The 22,952-nt window shown below is 37.0% G+C and overlaps 1 protein-coding gene across 40 annotated transcripts in view; it reads left to right on the plus strand.

Annotated features, from left to right (window-relative positions):
* Positions 1–22,952, plus strand: part of LOC138175830 (CUGBP Elav-like family member 2) — a 696,702-nt gene that overhangs the window by 599,031 nt on the left and 74,719 nt on the right. For all 40 annotated transcript variants that reach the window (XM_069106367.1, XM_069106368.1, XM_069106336.1 and 37 more), the window contains 3 exons: positions 124–172; positions 11,678–11,812; positions 21,780–21,859. In XM_069106367.1, coding sequence (XP_068962468.1) covers positions 124–172; positions 11,678–11,812; positions 21,780–21,859 — 264 coding nt within the window. The remainder of the gene's footprint in view (positions 1–123; positions 173–11,677; positions 11,813–21,779; positions 21,860–22,952) is intronic.

The following is a 22,952-nucleotide window of genomic DNA, read 5'->3' on the forward strand; positions in this document are numbered from 1 at the left end:
AGGACATTAAATATTGATCATGCACCCTCATAACCTCAATGCTATTCAAACTTCGTGGTGTCAGATGACATTTTTTTTTCAGTTGTCCAACCTACCTTTACTTTCTTTCATTTGTATTTTTAGATGCATCATCCCATTCAGATGAAACCTGCAGATAGTGAAAAGTCAAATGGTAAGTGGTGATTGCTTATCTTATTAAATAATAATAACCAGGTCTTTATTTTTATTATTTTTTAAAAAGTGAGGGCAAGTAGGATGAAGCCAGTTCCAAATATCCTTTTCTGTGTAAAAAGATGAGAACTATTTCAGAAAATAGTTCTGTGGCTGTCAGGTCTGAAGAAATGATGACATGATCTGTTGTCCCATTTATCTCTCATGTAAAGATGTGTGGAAGATGTTACAAGAAATAGTTTTCTTTCTCTCTCCATTTGGGGCTTGCCCTGGGTCATGCCCCATTGGCATTTAGCTTTTGCTGATCTTTCCCTTTAGCGTAGGTGGAGAGAAAGAAGCAAAAACACTTGTTACTCTGCCAAAAGAAGTAAGCATGAAGGCGGGGGACTGCCCATTAAGAGTTAAACTGAATTTTTTCCCCTTTTCACTTATTCCTTGGTTAGAGTGTTTTTTTAATTCAGGTGGCCTAAATCATACAACAATGAGCAAAAGATATTTGCATCAGGGTTCATTCAGGATTCAGATTACTGATTAAATAAACTTATACAAAACATAAAATATGCAATTGACAAGGTCCATGAAATCAATGGAATCTGTCCCTTTTGGAGCTGGGAGAGCTGATGGCCATGTTTCCCTGTTTGGTGTTTTTACTCCTATTTTAGCAAAGCTTTGTCCTCATTTTTATTTTTTTTAATGTGCTGAAATATATGTTAAAGGAATCTTCTACCTTCTTAGACCACAGAGCTTCTCAAGTCCCACAAGGCTGCCATAATAATCAGCACTGTTTCCTTCCAACAGGCATTTTTGCACCTCATTAATTAGTAATCAGGGCAGAAGCCATGCACTTAGAGATCTACATATCTGCAAATGTAAATTATGATTGGGCTCTAAATCTCTCCACAAGGTATTTTTTTTTTTTGCTAATTGTAGTGCATCCCATTTTCTGGTTTCTCCACAGACTAAAGTTTTGAAGAAAATAAGAACTTGCCAAATTTTTCTGGAATAGACTATGGTCTGGCTTTTTGTTAGAGATCTTGCAGGTTATCCTGTTGCTTTCCCATGCAATCTGACTCCCTTCTACCTGCCCTGAAAAGCCTCTACCCAGAAAAGACCTATTGCCTAGACATGCCTCCAGCCTCATCATTAATACAGAAGCTGGACATTGGGCTAATTGTCTAGAAATCTCTTTAATATTCAAACTGTATAACTCAAGAACATTTTTTTTTTGTTTCTCAGTAGAGTATACATTTCTCTCATTAAAAGAAACAACGTTGGGTTAAGGGAAGAATTCACCTTAGCTTAGTATAGTACATCTTGTAATCTTTAGATTCTTTGGGCTCAAAAACCTTGGTTTAAACCCTGGTTCTCCCACTTGCTACCTCTTTGTTCTTGGGCAAATCGCTTAACTTCTCTGGACCTGAGTTTCCTTAGGTGTAAAATTGAAGTTTGTGCTAGATAGCCACTAAAGTCAGAGATTTAAAAAGTATATGATCCTATGACCTCCTTACCTTCTCAGGAGAGAACCTATAGAATGGTAACCTATAGAATTAAAGTAATTATCAGGAATAATTAGACCATATTCAAATAATTGAAGTCAATATGGGATTTTTGCTCCTATTTCTGAATTTTTCATTTCACTTTGCTTATGGTAGATGAAGTTATAAACTGTTTTTACTATTCTAATCATCATGCTATATTTCTCTTATTTCAAGGCGTTTTTGTCAGGTATGCACAGTAACTTGTGCAAAATAAGCATATGAATGAATGGATGAATGAATGAATGGGCATTCTCCAGAAGCTGGTCCTTCTAGATTTTTCCTACTCAAGTCATGATAGAGATTTGCATGTATAATACTCATAGGCATCAAAACGTTTGGTTGAACCAGTTCTGCCTTTGGACGTATAGACCCAATTCTGATTTTCAGGTTGACATTCTAGAGAGTTGAAGAATGTGACTAAGCTGAAGGTTGCTTTTAAAAGATGACAGCTCTTCATTTTAGTAGCCTTTCAAAAGTAGAAGGATCAGAAGCATCCTATGTTGCATTGACATGGGCGGGTTTTTCTTCTTTCTTTAAAGTTAGTAAGGAAATGGTGAAATATATAATTTCCTAAAGCTTGTGATAAAAAGCCGACCCCTCCCTCATCCCCCACCTCCAGCCTTTACAAGGTGCTTTTGACAGGTAAGCATAGTTTTAGAAAGCTCAAAGAGCCCAAGGATTTCTTTGGATCAGATGCTCTAAATAGCTCCTATAGTTGTGAAAGAAATATAACAAGCTCTAATTGCAGTGTTATTGAGTTTGCTGACATTTATGGATGGCACAAAAGACTCATCACAGTAAGACATTGGCTGTCTTCATTATCAACATGCTTAGATTCCTGAAACTCAGTATTTGCACAGAACAAGAGCGCTCCTAATCACAGATTAATTAGTGATGGACAAATGAAATAAAGAAAAATAATTACTCCTTGAGCCTTCATCTATCTATACAATCCAACATAAAATGAACCTCTGTTTATCCTAACAATGTTGACTTGCCCAAGTTTTGCACCCTACAGCTCACATTCCATTAAATATATTTCAAAAATGTTCACAGCTTTGTGTAGGGCCTCAAATTGCCTTTGAATTAAGCTTGGGCCACTATAAGATTTATGAAAAGTTACAGATTTCTTTATTTCATCTTTTCCCCACTTGCTTCTATGATTCCATGTGTCAAACAAATTCCCATTGTCGTGACAAGGGGTAAAGTACTAGTTAACATATAGTAAATGCTATTCTTCCTAATTCTTTTGCTCCTTTCAGAGTCAGATAAACATCATATCAATATTCAGGTTTGACAGTGTTTGTTTGGACAGAGTTTAAGACCTGTGGAGCTTTCTTTTCTCCTTTTGTGCAATTAATCCAAAAAAAGCTAAATGAAGATGCTACACATAGCGTCAGTGAATTAGGGCTTTAGATGGGGAATAAAAATATTGTGCCATGTGAGGATCTCTTTTTTTCTGATTTTTCCTTCTACTAACATCAATTATGAAAGACAAAAAAAGTTTTGTCGCTTTGGAAATGTTGATGGAATTAGACTTCGAGTCTGGGTATAAGTGGAAAAAAATAAGGGCATACCTTGTGAAAGCAAAATCAGTTTTTTCCTTATGGATTCCTTCTCTTTGTTATATTAGCTGACTCTCAATGTTGCTAACTGGAATGCGAAGCCCCCTGCTGAAATGAGGGATGGGAGAGGGAGAGGAGAGAGAGAGAGGGACACTATATAGATATGAATATGGGTACACCCTGGTGTGTGTGTGTGTGTGTTTGTGTGTATTCTCTTAACTCTGTAGACAGAGCACAAATCCATCCTGCTTTAACCCACCAACCTCACCACTTGTCTGAGGCTCTTAAGGCATAGATTCCAGAAATGCCATTTAAGCCCACTATCTCTTGTCTTGAGGCCTCCAAAATCCCTACTGTCCCTGCTTGAAGTTCACAGCCAGCTGTAGCAAAGATAACTAAATATTATCAACTCAGTAAGGAGACCTACAAAGGCTCCATTTTGAAAAGGGAAGAATCACAGGACATTTCCAACCCGTGACTTTCTGATTCACTGAAAGATGAAGAAATAATTTTGAAATTCAAAGTAGAGAGACTCACAGATTTGGAGGCAGTAATTAAATGCCATATGTTAGCACTAACACATAGAAAAGTTGTTAATTAATTCAGTCAGCCCTGAATCCAGGTGTGACTTTGACAGATTGTACACCAGGGTGTTAGCAGACTTACAATTAGAGATAAAAAAAGATTTTTTTTTCCCTGACAAAAAAAAAATAACCTTTTATACTTAAACAATTAACCCTTTCTCTATTTGTTTCATGGAAGGGATGATATATTTACAAATGTCATTGGCAAACACTGCCAGATTTATATTAGTTGACTAATATTTTTACTGTATTTGAAAGTGCTTTTTTGGTCATTCATTTTTAATCCTTGAAGGAAGGGAACTCATCCAAAAAGTATAGTTGCAGTGTTATTAACTGTATTTGTCAAAAAATATCTACAGAAATTCCCAAGAAAAATGTATGTTATACCTCAGAAAGAAATGTTTGTGGCAAATAAGGAATTCTTTTCTTAAGTAAAATTTATAGAATACAACAACACAGACATTTATTAAGTGCTATGTACTAAGGTCTGGGAATATAAAGGCCAAAAAAAGCCCCCATCCTCAGGGAGCTGACAGTTCAATGGGAGAAATGAACATGTGAATAATTAAACACATGTATACAAAGTAGATAGAAGATTATATCAGAGAGGTAGCAGTAGTGGTAGAGAGGGGAGGGGAGGGGATGGGGAAAGGCTTCCTGAAGAAGGGGATTAGAGGAGAATGTAGGTCTAATTTTCCCTATTTTGTTGCCAACCCAAATATGTCCTTGTTGTACCTCAAGAACGAGAGAGAGGGGGCAGCTAGGTGGCACAGTGAATAGAGCACCAGCCCTGGAGTCAGGAGGAGCTGAGTTCAAATTTGACCTCAGACACTTAACACTTACTAGCTGTGTGACCTTGGGCAAGTCACTTAAACCCAACTGCTTTGCCTTCCCCACTCCAAAAAGATTAAAAAAAAAAAAAGAACTAGATAGAGGCTACAGCGGGTGACAGACCCCTGTTTCCAGAATGTTATGTACATTAAGGAAAATAATAGTGCAAGGAACAGAAAGGAAATTATTCCAAAGAACTTCTTTCAGATAGCATATTAAGTAAAAGCTGTTTTAAATAGACTATGCACAGTTTTCAGTTTTATTTGGCATAGTGGGGGAAGGTCTTGATTTTCTCCCATCTAAATTAATTCTAGAATTTAAGAGACATCCTCTTACTTCTCTGGCTTAGCACAGGGCCTGGCATAGAGTAGGTACTTAATAAATGTTTATTGAGGGGTGGCTAGGTGGCACAGTGAATAGAGCACTGGCCCTGGAGTCAGGAGGACCTGCGTTCAGATCCGTCCTCAGATACTTAACACAAAAAACCAGCCGTGTGACCTTGGGCAAGTCATAACCCCAATTGCCCTCCAAAAAAAATTGTTTATTGACTCTTATTGACCCTCTCCCCTCTGCACACCTCACTCTTCCTCTCTTCATTGATTTATGTGTGTTAGGGTGGGAAAAGAGAAGTAACAACATCAGTTTACCAGGTTGGTGCCTGCTGGGACTGATGATTATATATACATATGCATCATATATAATACATGTGTGTGTGTCTTTCACCATTTATAAAGTCTTCATATTATCTCATGGTTATAGTAGAAAGAGTCCTGGTTCCCAAGTAAGATAGCTAACATTTATATAGCTCTTAGTATTTGGCAGACGCTGCTAAGCATGGTTGGTCCTCACAACAGCCTTGGGAGGCAGGTGCCATTTCTATTCCCACTTTACAATTGAGGAAACCGAAGTAGACAGAGGGTAAGTGACTTTTCCAGAGTCTCACAGCTTGTAAGTGTCTGACACTGGATGTGAACTCACATCTTCCTGAGGATAGAGCACCAGACCTGAAGTCCCAGCTAGGTGGGTTTAAATTCTGGCTCTGCTACATACTACTTTTATGATGTGGACAAGTCAATTCTCTTTGAACCACAGTTTCTTCTCCTCTAGAAGGAGGGGAATCTGGGCTCGGTGATTTCTATAGTTCCTTCCAGATCTAAATCTGCGGTCCTAAAAAACAGCCTTGTGAAGTTACATAATTTATTCATCCACATTTTACAGAGGAGAATTGAATTAGCAAAATTTCTGAAGCTTAGATTTTTGGTAGCTAGCAACAAGCAAACAGAAATCAAAAACTAGAACACCTTGCTTTATTCTTAAAACAATTTCCATTTTCTGGTTATTCAACTTGGGAAGAGGGGAAAAGTCTTTACTTTCTTCAGCTATACTCAGGAGCTACATGTTTAATTTAGTATAAAATCACCCTCAAGCAAGAAATCTACAAATTGTTTTAGCTAAGTGACATAATTATAGGTTTACAAAAATCAGTTGGGAATGTATCATTCACTGTTGTAAAGAAATTAGAAACAAATTCTTCTGGATTTGAGCAAGGGGTGAGGCATTGTCTCTAAATTATTCCAGAGGCAGGTTCTTGCTTTCTTGGAGTTTCAGGACAGGAGAAGAAACAGCAAGTATGGCTATACCTGGAAGGTTTTTCCTTCCCCATTTCTCTTATTTTAACTGTTTCCTTCTTTTCTCTCATCCCCACAAATAATCTATAACCATTTAGTTGAAAAGGATCAAATTGTATTGCCCATTTGCTTGGAGAATTCATTAATCCCAGGTCACATATGACTATTATTACTTTGCCGGTCAGAAGACTTGCTGAAGACTGTTTGTTAGGGGTGGAGTGTCCCAAACTACTTCCGTAATTTATGCTGACTGTTTGTAATCTGCCAATCTCCTAACTGCCACCACCACAGTTTGTAGTGAATAATCAACAATCAGTTTTTACTAGAAGCAGATCATAATGTGAAATCTTCCATCAACCAGAGAGGTTGCTGTCCAGAAAGACACTCAAAGAAAGCAAGTGATCTGTCCCAGATCTCACATCCAGGAACTAGCAGAGTTGAAATTGAGACCCTCTCAAAACGCCGGTCTTTTGGCTCTAGTGATCTCTGCAATAAGCCAGGCTGCTTCTCAAATAAAAATAATGAAGGTGGTCTCTGTTCAGCAGACCCAGTAGGACAAATGCAAATAAAAATACCAAGCAAGTATATAAAAACATGTATATAATCAGTTATGACTTTATACAAGAAAGTTGAATATCAGTGAAGTTTAAATACAGATGTCTAAATGACCTGATTTATTAGAACTCTTCCTTATATTAGTGTTTATTATCTGTCCTTTGAGTTTCTGGGAAATGTATCTCAGTGAAACAGTATTTCCCTTGGGGTTATATAATCTTGGAATCAGGAAGACCCAAGTTCAAATCTAGTCTCAGACAGTGAAAGATATATAAGGACATGAAACTGATATCAAAGGCCCCTAGCATTCTGTCCTTTAATGTCATTGAGGGTCCTAATGATCTAGTCCAATAAACCTCAATGTTCCAAAGGAGGTAAACAAAGGATTTGGAGGTCAGTACAGGAAACTAAAGTGATCCCAAGGTGACACTAAGCGGGGCTACTGACTCCACCCATAAGTGCAGGAGTAGAGTAGAGTCTGGCTCTGACCCAAAGAACAAATTCAAAATTTAAAGCTGGAGAAGTGAATAAATAAAAGAATGCAGCGACAAGTATAAAACATTATAGATCTGGAGATGCCCAATAATCCAGCGTAGAAAAAGATAACTTCATAATAATTGTAAGCAGTGACTCAAGGGGGAAAAATGGATTTTTCCACAAGGATTACATGAATGCCTAGAATAAAGGAAACAAAAGCTTGGGTTTTTTTTTTTCTTTTTTAATGAGATAATAACTCTGGCAGAAGAACTGAAATAAGAACAAACAGATTAGAAGAGAAAGCTTGTAAACATTACCAAAGTAACAGAATATCAGAATAGACCAAACAAGTCAATGACTCTTTAAGAGAGCAAGAAATATTAGAATTCAAAGGAATGATAAAATATAAGAAAGTGTAAGATATCAGATATAAAAAATGACTGACCTAGAAAACAAGCCAAAGAGAGATAATTTAAGAATCTCTGGACTCCCTGAAAACCATGATTTTTTTTTTAAGAATAAAGCTCAGACACTATATTTTAAGACATCATAAGTGACAATTTCTTAGTTCCACTAAAACTAGAGGTTAAAATGAAGCTAGACCGAATCTACCAATTATCTCCTGAAAGAAACCTCAAAACAAAGTCTTATATACACCCCCTCCCCAGTAAATGTAGCCAAAATCCAGACTCCACATAAGAGAAAAAATATTGCCAACATCCAGAAAGAGTTCAGATAGCAAGGAACCACTTTCAGGATTACATGAGATCTAAAGATCTGGCAGCTTCTGCTCTAAAGTAGATGAGATCTAAAAATATAATATTCCAAACGGCAAAAGATACAGGCCTACCACCAAGAATGGCTTACCCAGAAACACAGGAAAAAATTCTCAAAGCAGGGAGAAAATGGATCTTTAATGGAATAGAGGACTTCCATGTATTTCTGGTAAGGAAACCAGAACTGAATAGCAACTCTGGAATACAAACTCAAGAGTTCAGAGGAACCTAGAAAGATAAATGTGTTTGAGCAATGGCAAGGAGTTGAGTGATGCTATAATACTAAAATTCTAGTGGGGGAGAAAAAAACAAGTGTCCCTTCTATCTTCAAATAAGACATTCTAAACTAGAAAAATGGGGATTCTAGAGCTGTCATAGGAGAAAGAGAAGGGAGGGGGAAATGAAGACATTGCTGTAGAAAAGAGGAAGAAGGGGATGAAACTTCCTAGTTCTCATAATTGAAATGCATGAGAAGAATATTCATAAATATTACGATAAGGGAGTGGGCATCAGATTAGCTTTACTGTTGTATGAATCAAAGGGTTAAAAACACACACATACATACCATATACACATACACAGAGTTCATTGTAGAAATACATAGAACTCAACAGGTAATTAGCTTGGATGGGGTGGGTAGGAAGGGGGAAGTTAAGAAAGAATAATTATGGGAAGAGAAGAGTCCCAAGCAAAACAAATATCTTGATCTTTAAGGGGGCTTAAAGGGATGGGAGGGTTGGGGGGAAACAAACAAATAGGAGCTAAGAGTGTACCCATTAGTTAAAGAATAACTGAGCTATGGGGGTGGCTAGGTGGCGCAGTGAGTAAAGCGCTGGCCCTGGAGTCAGGAGGACCCAAGTTCGGTTCTGGCCTCAGACACTTAACACACAAAAAAAAACTAGCCGTGTAACCTTGGGCAAGTTACTTAACCCCAATTGCCCTCCAAAAAAAAAGGCAAAAAAAAAAAAGAATAACTGAGCTATATGAATGTAATGCAATAGTATTTCACCAAAAGAAATTATGGAAGAGATTATTTCAGAGACTCATGGCTAGTATGATCTGATGCTAGTGAGGTGAGGAGATCCAGAACAGTTTATAGGAGGCTGTTGTTGTTCAGTCATGTCTAACCCTTCATGACCCCTTTTGAGATTTTCTTGGCAAAGATGTTGGAGTGGTTTGCCATTTCCTTCTCCAGCATATTTTACAGATGAGAAAACTGAAACAAACCGTTAATTGGCATAAAGCTAGTAAATGTTTATATGAGGACAGCATTGTAAAAAAAAAAAAGTTGAAAAACTTAAGAATTCTACCAGTTCAGTAACCAACTATGTCTATAGAGGACCAGTGATGAAGCATGTTATCTATCTGATGACAGAGAGGGGATGGACTTAAAGTGCAAGGGGAAAAAAGGATTTTTGAACTTGGACATGATGTGGATTCATTTTGTTTGACTATGTTTACTGTGGATGAGAGGAAAGTGAAGCTGATGACTTAGAGCTACTCTGCATTTCACATGCAAATCAAGGTATCCCCTCAAGATGCCATTGGACCTCTTCCAAAAAACTAAGAACTACAATGGGATCAATGGGATTTTTCTTTTTTTGTCTTTTTAATGAAATAGGAGTGGAGGGACAGTTAGAAATAGGGATGACAGAGAAAATATTGAAACTTTTTTTAATGCATAGAAGAAAACAGAAGGTAGTTCAAAAGGAAACAGACAAGCAGAACAGTTTTCAAAGTGATGGATTGAATTTGTTATATGCTCTTTTTTTAAAGCAAATGGTACAAAATGGAAATTGTTTCATTATATAATCTACTTTTTGTGTTCTGCTATGTATATGGAAATGTTCTTTTTTGGTCCTTAAGTTAAAAAAATAAAATTTTTAAAAAGAAGCCATGATTACTGTCATGGGAGGAGAGATCTGAACTTGTGATTTGGAGTAGAAAACTGCCTCTGCCAATATTATCAACAATTATTCCACAATTTAGGGTATTAGAGAATTTCCTGAGGGTGCCAAGAGACTGGCCCAGACTCGTAGAGTTGATGATATATCAAAGGCAGAACTTGAACCCAGATCTTCCTAAATTCCAAGTTCACTGTAGCACATTCCCTCTTTTTTTTTTATTCCCTTAAACAATCCAATGTGACACAAGATTCAACTGCCAGTAATCTCAAGTTGAAAGGGCATGAGAAGGGACCTCTTAACCTGATGGGTATCTTTTACCTTGAGATATACTACATATTTTAAAGGGATGCTAATATATTCGGGATGGGGGAGAAGGATGTAGGAGCATATGAAAAGGCCTTAGAGGCCCTCTAATCTAAACCTCCCTCTATGAAAAGCATCACCCATATGGTACTTTATAATGCTATACAAAGTAGAGGAATTGTTCAGTCTGAAAGCATTTATTATGTGCCTATGATGCGAAAGGCACAGTGAGAAATGCTGGAGATACAAAAAAAAAAGCAGATTCAGTCATGCAGACAATAGGCATTTATTAAGTTCCTACTGTGTACCAGGCACTGTACTAAACCCTGGGCATACAAAGAAAAGCAAAAGATACTCCCTACTCTCATGAAGCTCCAAGTCTAATGGGGGAAATAGCACGCATTTAAAGGATTGGTATTTGAAGGCTGTTGGCACACTTTTCATTTTTTGTAGAATAGTTTCATCAGTAGAAAATGGTTCTTTTCATCCCAAAGTTCGTTTGCCGTAAGCAGTAGCTTGTTTTCTAAGCCGAGTTGATCTTTCTTTCCTATGAGAAATGATGGGCCAAAGAGGTTGAAGGAGCCCAGTTTGAGCTGTGTAGGTCAATGTTGTAGAACGAAAATGAATGTGCTAATTAGCCTGAAAAGCTTTTCTTTGTTTTCTTCCCATCCCGGTCTCTCAAACTCAGCAACGGTTACTCCTCTTGGAAGGGTATGAGGCCCTGTCTTAAAGCCTTGGCACTTTAGGATTTTTCTGTCAAGGTGCTAGTCATTAAAGATCTTTCCATTTGAAAGCCACATTTCTTTTTCTTAAATGCTTTTAGACAGAAGTTTTCATTCACTCATTTCATTACATCAACTCCTATTCAGTTTTCTCTCCTGACTTTTTCCTTCCCTGTCTTTTTTTTTGGGGGGGGGGGAAGGAGAGGGAAATCTTAATTAAAAACTGTAAACTTTAATGCTTCTATGAAATAAAGGCATTTGCCATTTAGTATTTTTAAAATTTGCTAAATGTATTTCTTTTGTTATTCTTAGGCACAAGGAAGAGGGGAGTGGGAGGGCACTAAGTATGTTTGTGTGTCCCATTAAACCTAAAGATAACACACAAAATGATGAATGACCCAGAAAAAGCAAAGTGAGAGAGAAGGGGCATTAAAGAGTACATGATAGGGGGGAGGGAATGGGGAGCTTGTAAGTATAAAGTGTTTGCCTTAGGGCCTATCCTCAGTTTCAGAGTCAGACTCACATGATTGGAACTTGGTCTGATGTAGTAATGAAGCATTGATTACAGGGGGGGAAAAAGATGAAATGGCCTTTGATCATTCATTATTTTTATCTCCTAGCTGTGGAAGACAGAAAATTGTTCATAGGAATGGTTTCGAAGAAGTGTAATGAGAATGATATCAGGGTGATGTTTTCTCCATTTGGCCAGATAGAAGAATGTCGAATCCTCCGGGGACCTGATGGGCTGAGTCGAGGTGAGTGTGCTGTCTATAAAGTCTCTTTCCTTAAGTGCTAATTGGAACTCTGTGTCACAGTCAAGGTAGATGCAGCCACTGGGTACAGCTAGAGGTTACCCTGTAATATGTCCCATGTGATGAAGTTATCCACCTGAACTTTTCACCGTAGCTGAAATTATCACCTTTTATTTCAAAAGTCAAGAAGGTCTCAGTGCCAACATATTAACTCATGTTATCACTCTGTTTGTTCAATGGAAAAGCTGTCATAGTACTCTAAGAAAACACATCCCCCTTTTGATCCCAGATTGTAGTTTGTTTTCTTAGGCCTGGGGGAGCGAAGGTTTGAAAGCAAGGGATATTGGTTATTTGTGGTTTTCATTTTAGTCTCCTGATTTTTCTGCCTCTGCCAGAAAGAAATATTAAGATAATTACACTCTTTGATAGTGATATAGACCAGGAAAAACTTTGATATTCACAGAAAGCCCTATATGGACTTGGATTCCTTGTCCTTCCTTGAGCTGTCAGAATCTTTCTTTAGGGGCAAACATCCCAGGGACCCAAGTATGGAGAGGCTTTTAACAGACAAAGAAATTAGAGTTCTGGACAAGGACTGTTTTCTGGGATTGTAGAATCCCAGAAAGGCTCTAAGGCCTTGTGCCAAAATATTTATGAAATCAAACTTAAAACTGCTTTTACAAGAAACTATTCAGAACAGAGTAAAATATTGTTCTGTCCCCAGTTATCTCCTCCTCTCCTTTCCTAACCTATTCATAAACTTGAGAAAAGGTTAGGAGTGACAGCAGAAAACATTTTTAACACTAGGCTTTCTGTTTTCCAACTCAATCTTGGTGGTACTCAGATTCAACAAATATTAGGTACCTGTTATATATGTGCTAGGGAGTTCAGTATACAAAGATAAAATAAAAGGAATAGTCTCCATCCTCAAGGAGCTTACAATCTAGGAGAATGAGAACTGTATGCAAGTAATGATAATATAACTTAGAAAATTATTACCTTCAGGGAGATACTGATTTTACAGAGATGAAAAGTACCTTTTCCACCCTTAGTGTGAGGTCTGCATTCAATATGTAGGACAATTACAAGTGCACTCTCCTAATTACTGATTTCTTCTTATCCTTGATCCCTTTGGGGATGGACCACTCCATGTCACATAGTGATAGAGAAGGGTAAGCCACCAGTGACCAAACAGAGACTCTTTTCAATTCATCTTACCAGCTCTAATTGTGTTTCAAGCCATATGGGACAGAGTAGTCAGTTCTTCTGACAGCAAAGTATTGCAATGTCAGCTACCACAATCCAAAATATAAAGTATAGAATCTTCCCACTTACATCCACCTACATAGCTCCAAAATGGAAGGAGACACCAAAAAAGAAAATGACAGGTGGTAGAACAGCCGAGCTTTGATATGCTTATATCATTTCTGAAGGTGATATTTTTGTAAAGGGAGAACAGGAGGCACAGAAATCACAGTTTATGCATTCTCTTACAATTGGGATTCTTTTTGTCACTTCACATTCTCTGAAAAGCAGATGTCTACAAGCACTTTGGAACATAGAATTAAGTGTGATCCCTGGCCTTTGGGCTTCCAGTCTAAAGCTAGATTGTGTCTAGGCAGCTGTGCAAGAATCAGATTGAATCAAAAGATCCCTCACCAAAGATAAGTAATGGGATACTGTAACATTCACCCTCTGCCATCTTAGAGCCAACCATTCAGATAAGCTTTAGGGCATCACAATGATACATTCTTCCAGTCACAACTGATCAAGTTCCACTAAACAAGGGTATTATGGAGACCATGTTGAACAAAGTAGAAAGTTGGTGAAAGACATTATGATTGAAAATTCAAAAAGGACATAGTATGTAGGGGAGAATCTTGAAATGGCTTTGCTGCCTATTAAATAGGCCTACCATTGTCCACTGCTTTTCTCTGCCACACTTGGATGCCGTAGTTATTTACCACTTTCTGTAGTACATGAAACAGCCTTAGTGGTAATCTTAATAGAAGATAAAGTGGTTGGGATACTTGGGACCCAAATTCGGCCACTGACTCTATATGTGAACTGGAACATGTCACTAAAATTTTCTATGACTCAGTTTTCCTGTCTGCAAAGTGCAAATATAATTACTTTTCCCTATTCATAAGATGCAGTGAGGATCTGTAAGTTAAAAATATAAAATTATGTGAAAATACTACATATGTACATAATAAAAGTACTAAATACATATCATTAAAGTACTAAAAATGTATTATTGTACACATGGTTTAATAGTGAATCCTTAAATATGGAGTTTGATTATTTGAGTTATACTCTACATTCTATGATTGACCTGGCCAATTTGTGAAAATTTCTGTGCCTCCCATTTCCCATCCTACTGTTAAGTGAGAATGATAAGAAACAGTGTGCCATAACATAGGAACATGTTGTATTTAGAGCACCTTTTATTATTAGTAATTCTCTTTTCAGAGGAGGTTTTAAAGCAGCCTAGACTCTCCTAGTAAAGAGAACATGGTGCTTAATAAGATAATTTGGTTAATTTTATCAGCCATTTATTTGATGAACCAGTACTTGACAACAAAAGCAGTCCATTTCTGAAATACAGTTGAAGGAGTTCAGTGATCCATATTTTACCCATAAAACACTGTCCAAAAATGTAGAGCACCTTCCTATCCCTTTTTTAAAAGAATAGTCATTTCTGGTGAACTGATGCTAATTTCCAATAGCAATAAATAAATAAACCGATTAAAAAAGCTCATTTGTTCTGAAATGTAAAGACAGATAGTGGTATGCTTTTTTTTTCCTAATTTGTGGAACCCAGAGTTTGTTTGTTTTTTTGTAATACAGGAGACTGCTCTTGAATGGGTATATTTGCTAAAAAGAACAATTTTTGATGCCTCTATTTTGCTTTTATTAAAGAATTACAGTTTTCAATCAAATTTTAATAAAGCATCTCCCATTAGTGGCATTGCAGACAAAAGGCTTTCAGCATTTCTGTTCCCAACTCATTGCTGGCTCAGCTATTTAAAAAAAAAACACTTAAAAAAAATTAAGTAAAATAAAATGAAACCTGGGTCTACTTGAAACATAGTCCATATGTCTGAACTAGGGAGCTAATTATTTAATGGAAAAAATTTTAAGCCCATTCATTTGACTATGGCAAAAACATTGGTTCAGCGATCTGGTTATTTTTTCCCCTGATTACAGTGACAAGAAAAGAAGCCATATGTGCCCTTAGATCTCTCATTTATTCCTACATCCCATTTCTATATTAGTATTCAACTGAAATTATCAACAGCAATCATTGCTTAGTAGCTCCCCTGGAATCAGCAAAGAGATCCCCAAGATAAAGTAATGTCTAAAATTTTTGGCCTAAAAACTCCTTTGACCCAACAGCCCCATTTGAGTATATGTGGAAGGGGGATTAGGGGTAGAGGGTATGCATCCAAGACTTGTGATTTCATTGGTATAAAGAACACCCAGTGAGGAAATTCCATCTACCAACATAGATGGGCAAATCATCAGTATCTTATAGTCTCTTAGTTGCCTGGGGCACTGAGGTCACATACAAAGTGTAGGCCACAGTATAACAGAGAAAGGGCTTAAATTCAGATCTTCCCAAGTCCAAAGCTATCTCTGTCCCACTACCAACCCCCTCCCTCCCCCCCACACACAACCTTCTTCCAAGTCAGTGAAGAAGGTCCTACCACAGCTCTTCATGCCCAGATCTTTCCTGTGCTGTTTCCATAGTATTAGAACCTGGTATTCCAGACATGACTGTTAAAAAAAAATCCACAACCCATAAACATACCAAAGTGAGGAATACCAGCTTTTCTAGCTTCTAATGTTCTGTAATAGAGAGAGGACGGGATTTGAGAACCTAGCTTCAGGGTCTGCTATTTATATTACCTTTGTGACCTTGGGCACAAACTTCTCTGAGCATCTGCATCCTCATATATAAAATCAGGACAAAAATAGGTCTAGAGTTGGAAGAGGACCTCAGAGGTCATCCAGTCCCCACACTTTCATTTTACAAATGAAGAAACTGAGGGCCAGGGAGATGAATTAATTTACCGAAGGTCATAAAAGTCGTGAGATCCCTGAGTGCCCTTCTTGATCTAAATCCTGTTAGATTCATGTAGGGAGTTTTTGTATTATTTTATTTTTTACTTTTTTTCATATATCCATTCTTCTTGTCATCATCCACTGAGTATTATATGAGGAATTTGTCTAATAAAAATACATCTTAAATATAATTCTTAGCCACAGGGAGCTTGCAGTCTTAAAAAAAAAAAAAGAAAAGAAAAGAAAAGAAAGAAAGAAAGTTTAGGCCAAAGGATGAAGTACACTGTCCAGAAGATATTAAATTTTTTAAGAACACTTTATTTTTGACTAAGAAATCTGATGGTGAAGAGTACAGTCAATACTGGGATGGAACAATAAGCAGATTGGTTACCATCAAAAACTCATTATAATAATTTAATTTGATCAGGATTTTTACCGAATTTGCTCTTTAATGAATGCACTTCCAAGCCATTAAAACATATATTTACCTCCACTGTTTTTGCAAATCCTTCTTTTACTGTTTTATCTTATTAGGAAATGTGGTACAGGGACTGTTTGGAGTGAGCGTACATTATAAAAAACCAAGTTCCAGAAGAATTTCTCAGATCCCCCAGTATAGTAGAGGGAACTCTGAGTCTCTTGATGACTGATATGAAGGGATAGGAGCAGTGTGTTAATATTGAAAGAGTACTGAATTTGTAGTTACAGGACTGAAATGCAAATCCTTCTTCTCTTATGTACTACCTGTATGAGTTTGAACAAGTTACTTGAGCTCTCTGGGCCTCTGTTTACTCATCTGTAAAATGAGTAGGCCGGATTTGAGATGACCTCAAAGGTCCCTTCCAGCTCTAAATTTATGTGTAGATTTACAGATATGTATATGTTATATATGCACATACATATATACATGCCTACCTTCATTAAGAAAATACGTTAAATGTCACATACCCATTCATTGTTAGCACTTCCTCTTGAAATTATACTCAAAATTCTGGTTTGAGACTCAAAATTTTGGAAAGCTAACACATGTATACAATAGCGTTAGCTCATCGTTGATTTCCTAGGATGACCAAATTGGCATTTCTCCCCTTTATTCAATATCCAGGCTCTACTGAAAATTACTGACTCTATAGAAAATTGTCCATTGTGGCCTAATCTATAAGATCTCGTGCATTTTAGCAACTGACATCCACAACATTTTAGTTATACAGATGCTATCCAGGAACTTGGACAACTCTAGAACCCAGAAGTCATTTGAGATTCTTATTTAGGTAGAATCCAACCATGTTAGAGTGATCCATAATTGCAGTACCAAAGGCATTCGAAATTTAACTGTCACCATTTTCATCCAATCTGGGACAAGCCAACACTTTCCCATCTTTTCCCTGGGGATATTTAACTTAGTTATGATTTTTAAGATTTTTTTTCCTTTTTTTTTAACATAGAGGAAGTGGGGTTGTTTTCATTCTGTCTTCCCCTTGCCCAGATGTCTAGATATTTGAAAATATACATAGAATAATAATGTAAATTATAAACTGAATTTTTAAGTCTTTAGAGATCACCAAAATTAAATCTAAGGTTCATTCTACATACTTTTGTCTAGCCTCTGAATTTGGTCCAGGACATCCATTCTTAGATGTCTTAGAATCTTACACATATTCATTCAAGTCTTAAACTTAACACCTGGGCAGCTAGGTGGCGCAGTGAGTAGAGCACTGGCCCTGAAGTCAGGAGGACCTGAGTTCAAATCCAGCATCAGACACTAAACACACCCAAAACTAGTCATGTGACCTTGGGCAAGTCACTTAACCCCAATTGCCCTACTTCCCCCCCTCCAAAAAGCAAAAAACAAAAAAAAAAACTTCACACCACTGGAGATGTGCCCCTATTTCTAAGTGAAGAATTTAAAAATTTCTCTTACACTCAACATTAACCTTACAGCACCTGGCCACTGACAAAGATATATGGTAAGAACAGTCTGTCAAATCCAGACCTTTAGCTAAGTAAAAATATATAAACAGAAAGTCTTTCATGGATGGAAATATACTTCCACTGGAGCCACCATTTTTATGTGTTGTTCTTCCAGTATAAACTAATCATGATGATTTCACTCTTTTCATATAAATAGCTGAAAGGTTCCATCCTTTGTGTACCCTAGCCATGCCTTTAAAGGATATATTTTTAATTTTTTTAGTCAGGAGCAGGAATTCATCTAGTTCTCTAAAAAAAATCTCTTACAGCCCAGAGAAAAGGCAAAATACCTGAGTTAAGATATCCTTTCAATTGAAATGACAAGTGTAATAGATGTGTTCCAAAAATCTTCTCTGTAACAGGGCTACGTGCTTTCTTCAGATCCTGTCTGTAGGAAGAAATTACTTTGAGAAACCTTTCCCCAGTCAATCATTTATCTGTTCTAGCGGGTGAGAAGGCAACCTTGCTGAAATAAGTGAAATTCACCTCCTTTCATTCCTATTAGTGATCTCTGACATCTCAAAAAGTAGAGACAATAAATAATTGCCAAGTAAATTATGGGCCGACCACTTTTACAAATTCATTTTTGCAATTATGTATTTGAATATTTGCATGTCCTTGCTGTTTTGCTATCCCTAGCTCCTACCTCCCAAATGCTACATCATTATTTGGGTCCTTAACTTCCCCACCAACCCAATTCCTTCTTAATATTTCTCAATAGTCAGAGTATATAGGGGTAACATATGCACAGGTACTAAAGATTTGCCTCATAGAATCAGAGCTTTTGCTCCATCACATCCAGCTGGACTCTGCCTTCTCCCAGAGCTGATTTTGTAGAGGGTAGTGATAAACTTGGCATAACTTTTGCTGAAGCCCATCGAGGGAGTGTCCTCAGGGAGAGTAATCATCAGCCAACACTATGGAGTTTTTGTGACCCCATGCCCATGAAATCCTTGAGCTGTTGTATCTATCTACTCACTTTGATTTTTTTCGTTGTTGGGTCTCTATGTTTTTTAAGGGTGAGAAGAAAATCCCGCCATCTTACTCTGATGACCTCCTGTTGCAGAGAAATTACAGAGGTTAACAGGCCACAGAACTAAGAAATGTTTGGCTCGGGAGTTATTTAACTTAATCCTTGAAAATGGCATAGAGAGAAATTGTTCAACATGAGGTCCCACTTCATAAATGACACAGTAATTTTCCCTCCTAAGTAATTGAACACAGAGCACACTGTACGGTACTTAACAGAAACCCTAGAGGAAACCGTTTCTCTGTCATTCTACCACTGCCAATAATAATAATTTTTTAAAAGGTTAAAAAGTCATTGAATTTGTCAGGTTAGTTTGGAGGTTGGGGGACTGGGGTGAGGATTTTATAATTAGAGACATCAACTGAGCTTTTAATTGCATATTTCATAGAGAAAGGGGCACTGATTTGAGCTTATAGAGACAATTTTATTCTGTGTCAAACACTTTTCTATTGAGATCTGCTAAATTGCAACGTCTTTCTCCCTAAGTTACTTAAAGCAGTTGAGCTGGTTTGGAATTGTGGTAAATGCATAAACTGTGCCTTATTGATTTTTTGTTGACATCTTACAAGCTTTAAAAAAAAAATACATTCTTAACCTCCATTTGGCAACTGTCAGTATAGCACAGGCTTCTGGGTAATAAGAGCAAATGAGGTGAATGAAGCAATTTTCTTGACAATTAAAAAAAAAGCAGTATTATTCAAGGCATTCTATGATTTCTAATATGTCTCCATTAGATTGTTCTTTTTTCCCTCCAATGAAGTCAAAAGATAAGAAATGGAAGAATAAAAGCCCCTAGTGCTATTTCCTCGGTTACTAATATTAGTAATAAACAAAATGTTTTTGAAGAGAAATTACCTTGAGAGTGATGGTAAATTCAGTCTTCTTAATTTAAGTGCATAGCTTTAATATGGAATCTAGCAGAAATACCATGTTCTCTTATTTCCCACATTAAATACATTGGCTAGAATGTCTTATAAAAAACCTGTAAATTAGTTTTACTGATGAAAATGTATCTCCCTAACACCAACTGCAGCCAGTATGGCTCTATACAAGATGTATAAATAGCAAGCTTCATCAGCTGTTATGATGTCTGAGAGATGTAGGAAGCCACAAACATGAGAGCTCTCAGTAAGCCAAGCTTAATTCAATCTTTACAAGACTAGCTTAACAGTGAGATAAATATCCAGAAAGAGCTGGACATTTTCCTATCCCTTATCTGTATCTATCTATATATGCATATGTATATATAGATACATAAAATGAGTTTCCTCTTGTATAGTGAGGTTACTCATATTAAAAATGACAATACAACAGGATACCAAAAAATGCATTGACTTTTCATGACTTTGCGGTGATGGGCAGGTATTGCTTTATCTTACTGTTGTTTGATTAAAATGTTAATACAGTCTTGACTTGATAATCTCACCAGGTACACACAAAGCAAAAGAAAAAAAGAGAGAAGTCATGTTTGATTCCTCATAAATTGATTTGCATAAACCAAACACTCTGCTGGTGGTTGGGGTGTGGAATGCTTTATTTTGCTCATTGGCCACAGGGGCAACAATATTGTATTTGTTGATGCCAGAATTTAGCTTTCATGCATTAGCTCCGAAATGACAATATGCTTCAGCCCTCTCTGTGTTTAGCTCTGCCTCATTTGGAAATCTTTTAAGTAGTAATAATAATAATGTTTTGAGGAAATTGAGTGGAACACTAAATTATTCTCTGATACCTAAGTTCAAACTGTGCAAGGCTAAAGAAGCTTAAAATCAATGCACTTTTAAAGTCATTAGAGATCATAAATGAATTAAGTCTGTGTTGCTTTAGCTAAGCTTTTAGTGTGCTGTGGTATTATTACAAAATCAGCCTGAATCTGCATTAATTTCACAGTCTTTTTCTCTGAGAAGCCCAAGGGTGCATGATGAATAAAATGTAAATTTCAGAAGGCAGTGTTTTTATTAGTTAAAAGGGCAATGAGCCGTGCAGGGGGAACGTTGACCTGCATGGTGGCCAATGCTGGTACAAGTAGCAATAAAGGGAATAGCTCAGGCGCTAGGGACCTGGGCTATCCTGCAGCAGAGCAAGGGGAGAAAGAGTCTGCAACAGACGCAAGAAGTTCAAGGCATGTCTAGAGCATATGTTATTTCTCAGGTCAGAGCTCTGATGCATTTCATAGGATCACAAATTTTGAAAGTCACAAAGATTTCTTTCCAAAAATTCCTTATGAATTTTAACATTTCACGCTGTTGAATATTCTCACAGTAATAATGCCAGTTATTCCTAGGAGAAATGGATAGTTACTAAATATTTTATACAAAGGTCTTCTTCCTGCTTATGCTTAAATAGCCTCATTATACATATATATGACAATATTCTTTTTTTTTTTAATTCCTCTGATCTGGCAGAGAAATCTACCCCTGGCATTTTAAGCTCTTCAAACTTTGTTTGCTAATTTGCCCTTGGTGTGAGAATTTTATTTGTTGTTGCTTAAGAAGCAACAATAAAATTTGAAATGCAAAGCCCTGGTATGCTGATGCCCTGAGTGAAAAGATGAACTGCCAGGGAGGAAATGTAAAATACCAACTTTTCCTCTTAGAAAATGCAAAATCAACCTTGCTCCTTTCAAACCCTGTGGCTAAAAAGGACCCAGCTCCTCCTATGTAAAAATAAACTAATAGATAAATAAATCTTCCAGCTTTGGTCAGATTAGCAAGTCAGCACTGTGAGTAAGAAATAAAATCAGCCTAAAACAAAACCGGGAAGTTGTTTATTTTTATGTACTACTGAGAACAGTGTCGTCTTGTGGCAGTTCTCGTAGACTGTGTTGGTTTAACAAGCGTCCAACCCTTTTGTCTTGTTGTTTTTTGTCTTTCCTGCTCCCTGTCCCCTTGTTTCCCACAGGCTGTGCGTTTGTCACATTTTCTACAAGGGCAATGGCACAGAATGCAATCAAAGCCATGCATCAGTCTCAGACCATGGAGGTACTGTATCATCTGCCCTTTCTTTGTTTTCTTTGTGCAAATGATTGGGAATGGTAAAGCAATACTCTCCTGTGTGGATCTTTCACATGACAATCACAGATTTCAACTTTCATCAACTCTCTCTCTCTCTCTCTCTCTCTCTCTCTCTCTCTCTCTCTCTCTCTCTCTCTCTCTCTCTCTAATGAATTGAAATGTATTTAATAAGAGGCTTCCATTTAATTCCAATTCTACTAAATATTTAGATTTTTGTTTCAGTGGCACAAGTCTGACAAGTGAAACATTATCTGATTTAATCAATGGAGTGCCATTCTTTACCAGAAGGACCCAACTGATCCTTGAAGGGTTTGTAGGAAGTAAAAAAATGAAACCCCAAATTGGTTTGCCCTATATTAAAATCCCTCGATATCTTATGTAGGATCAAAAGATATTTAATTCCCCCAGTTAAGCAGAGTTAACTTGTGCACAAGTCCTTAAGCATCGAATTTGGGGGAAAAAAATGATCATTTCTTCTACTTATCTCATTAAAATGATAATTCTATCGCATGCCACTGAAAGGTTGGATTTGTCTCCTTACCAGAAAATGATAAGGGCTTGCACAAGTATTCTTTAACATCCCCCTCCTACCTTTCAACAACTGACTTTTTCTGTGATGAATAGTGCAAAGAATTAAATTTTACTCCCTTAATGAGAGACAGTGGCTTTAGGAAAACAGAAATTTACTGGTGTGGTTGTTTTTTTTTTTTAATCCCACCAAGTATTGACAGAGTGCTATGTACTTTTAGTCTATGATTTGGGTCGTGGCCTTTCAGAGCTTTGCACAAAAGCATCCCAAGAGTGATATGCCTTTACTTATTCTGTATTGTCAAATAGAATCATTTGAGAGTGCATGTTCTACTGTATTATGTTTACTGTATCTTTGTGTATGGGTGATCTTTTCAGAGGTGGCATTGTGGTGTTCTGTGCAGCTATGTTTTTTTTAATATATATTTTTAAATGAAGATCTTTTCAGTTTCCTTAGTGTGGGAGAAAAACCAGTTAATTGATCTAAGTTTGGGGTTCATTTTCTTTTGTTCCGAGGAGGTTGGATGGGAGG

Source organism: Petaurus breviceps, unplaced genomic scaffold (genome assembly GCF_028583685.1).
Source record: "Petaurus breviceps papuanus isolate PSGF00001 unplaced genomic scaffold, PetGlider_PUasm1.0 79, whole genome shotgun sequence".
Lineage (NCBI taxonomy): Eukaryota > Metazoa > Chordata > Mammalia > Diprotodontia > Petauridae > Petaurus > Petaurus breviceps.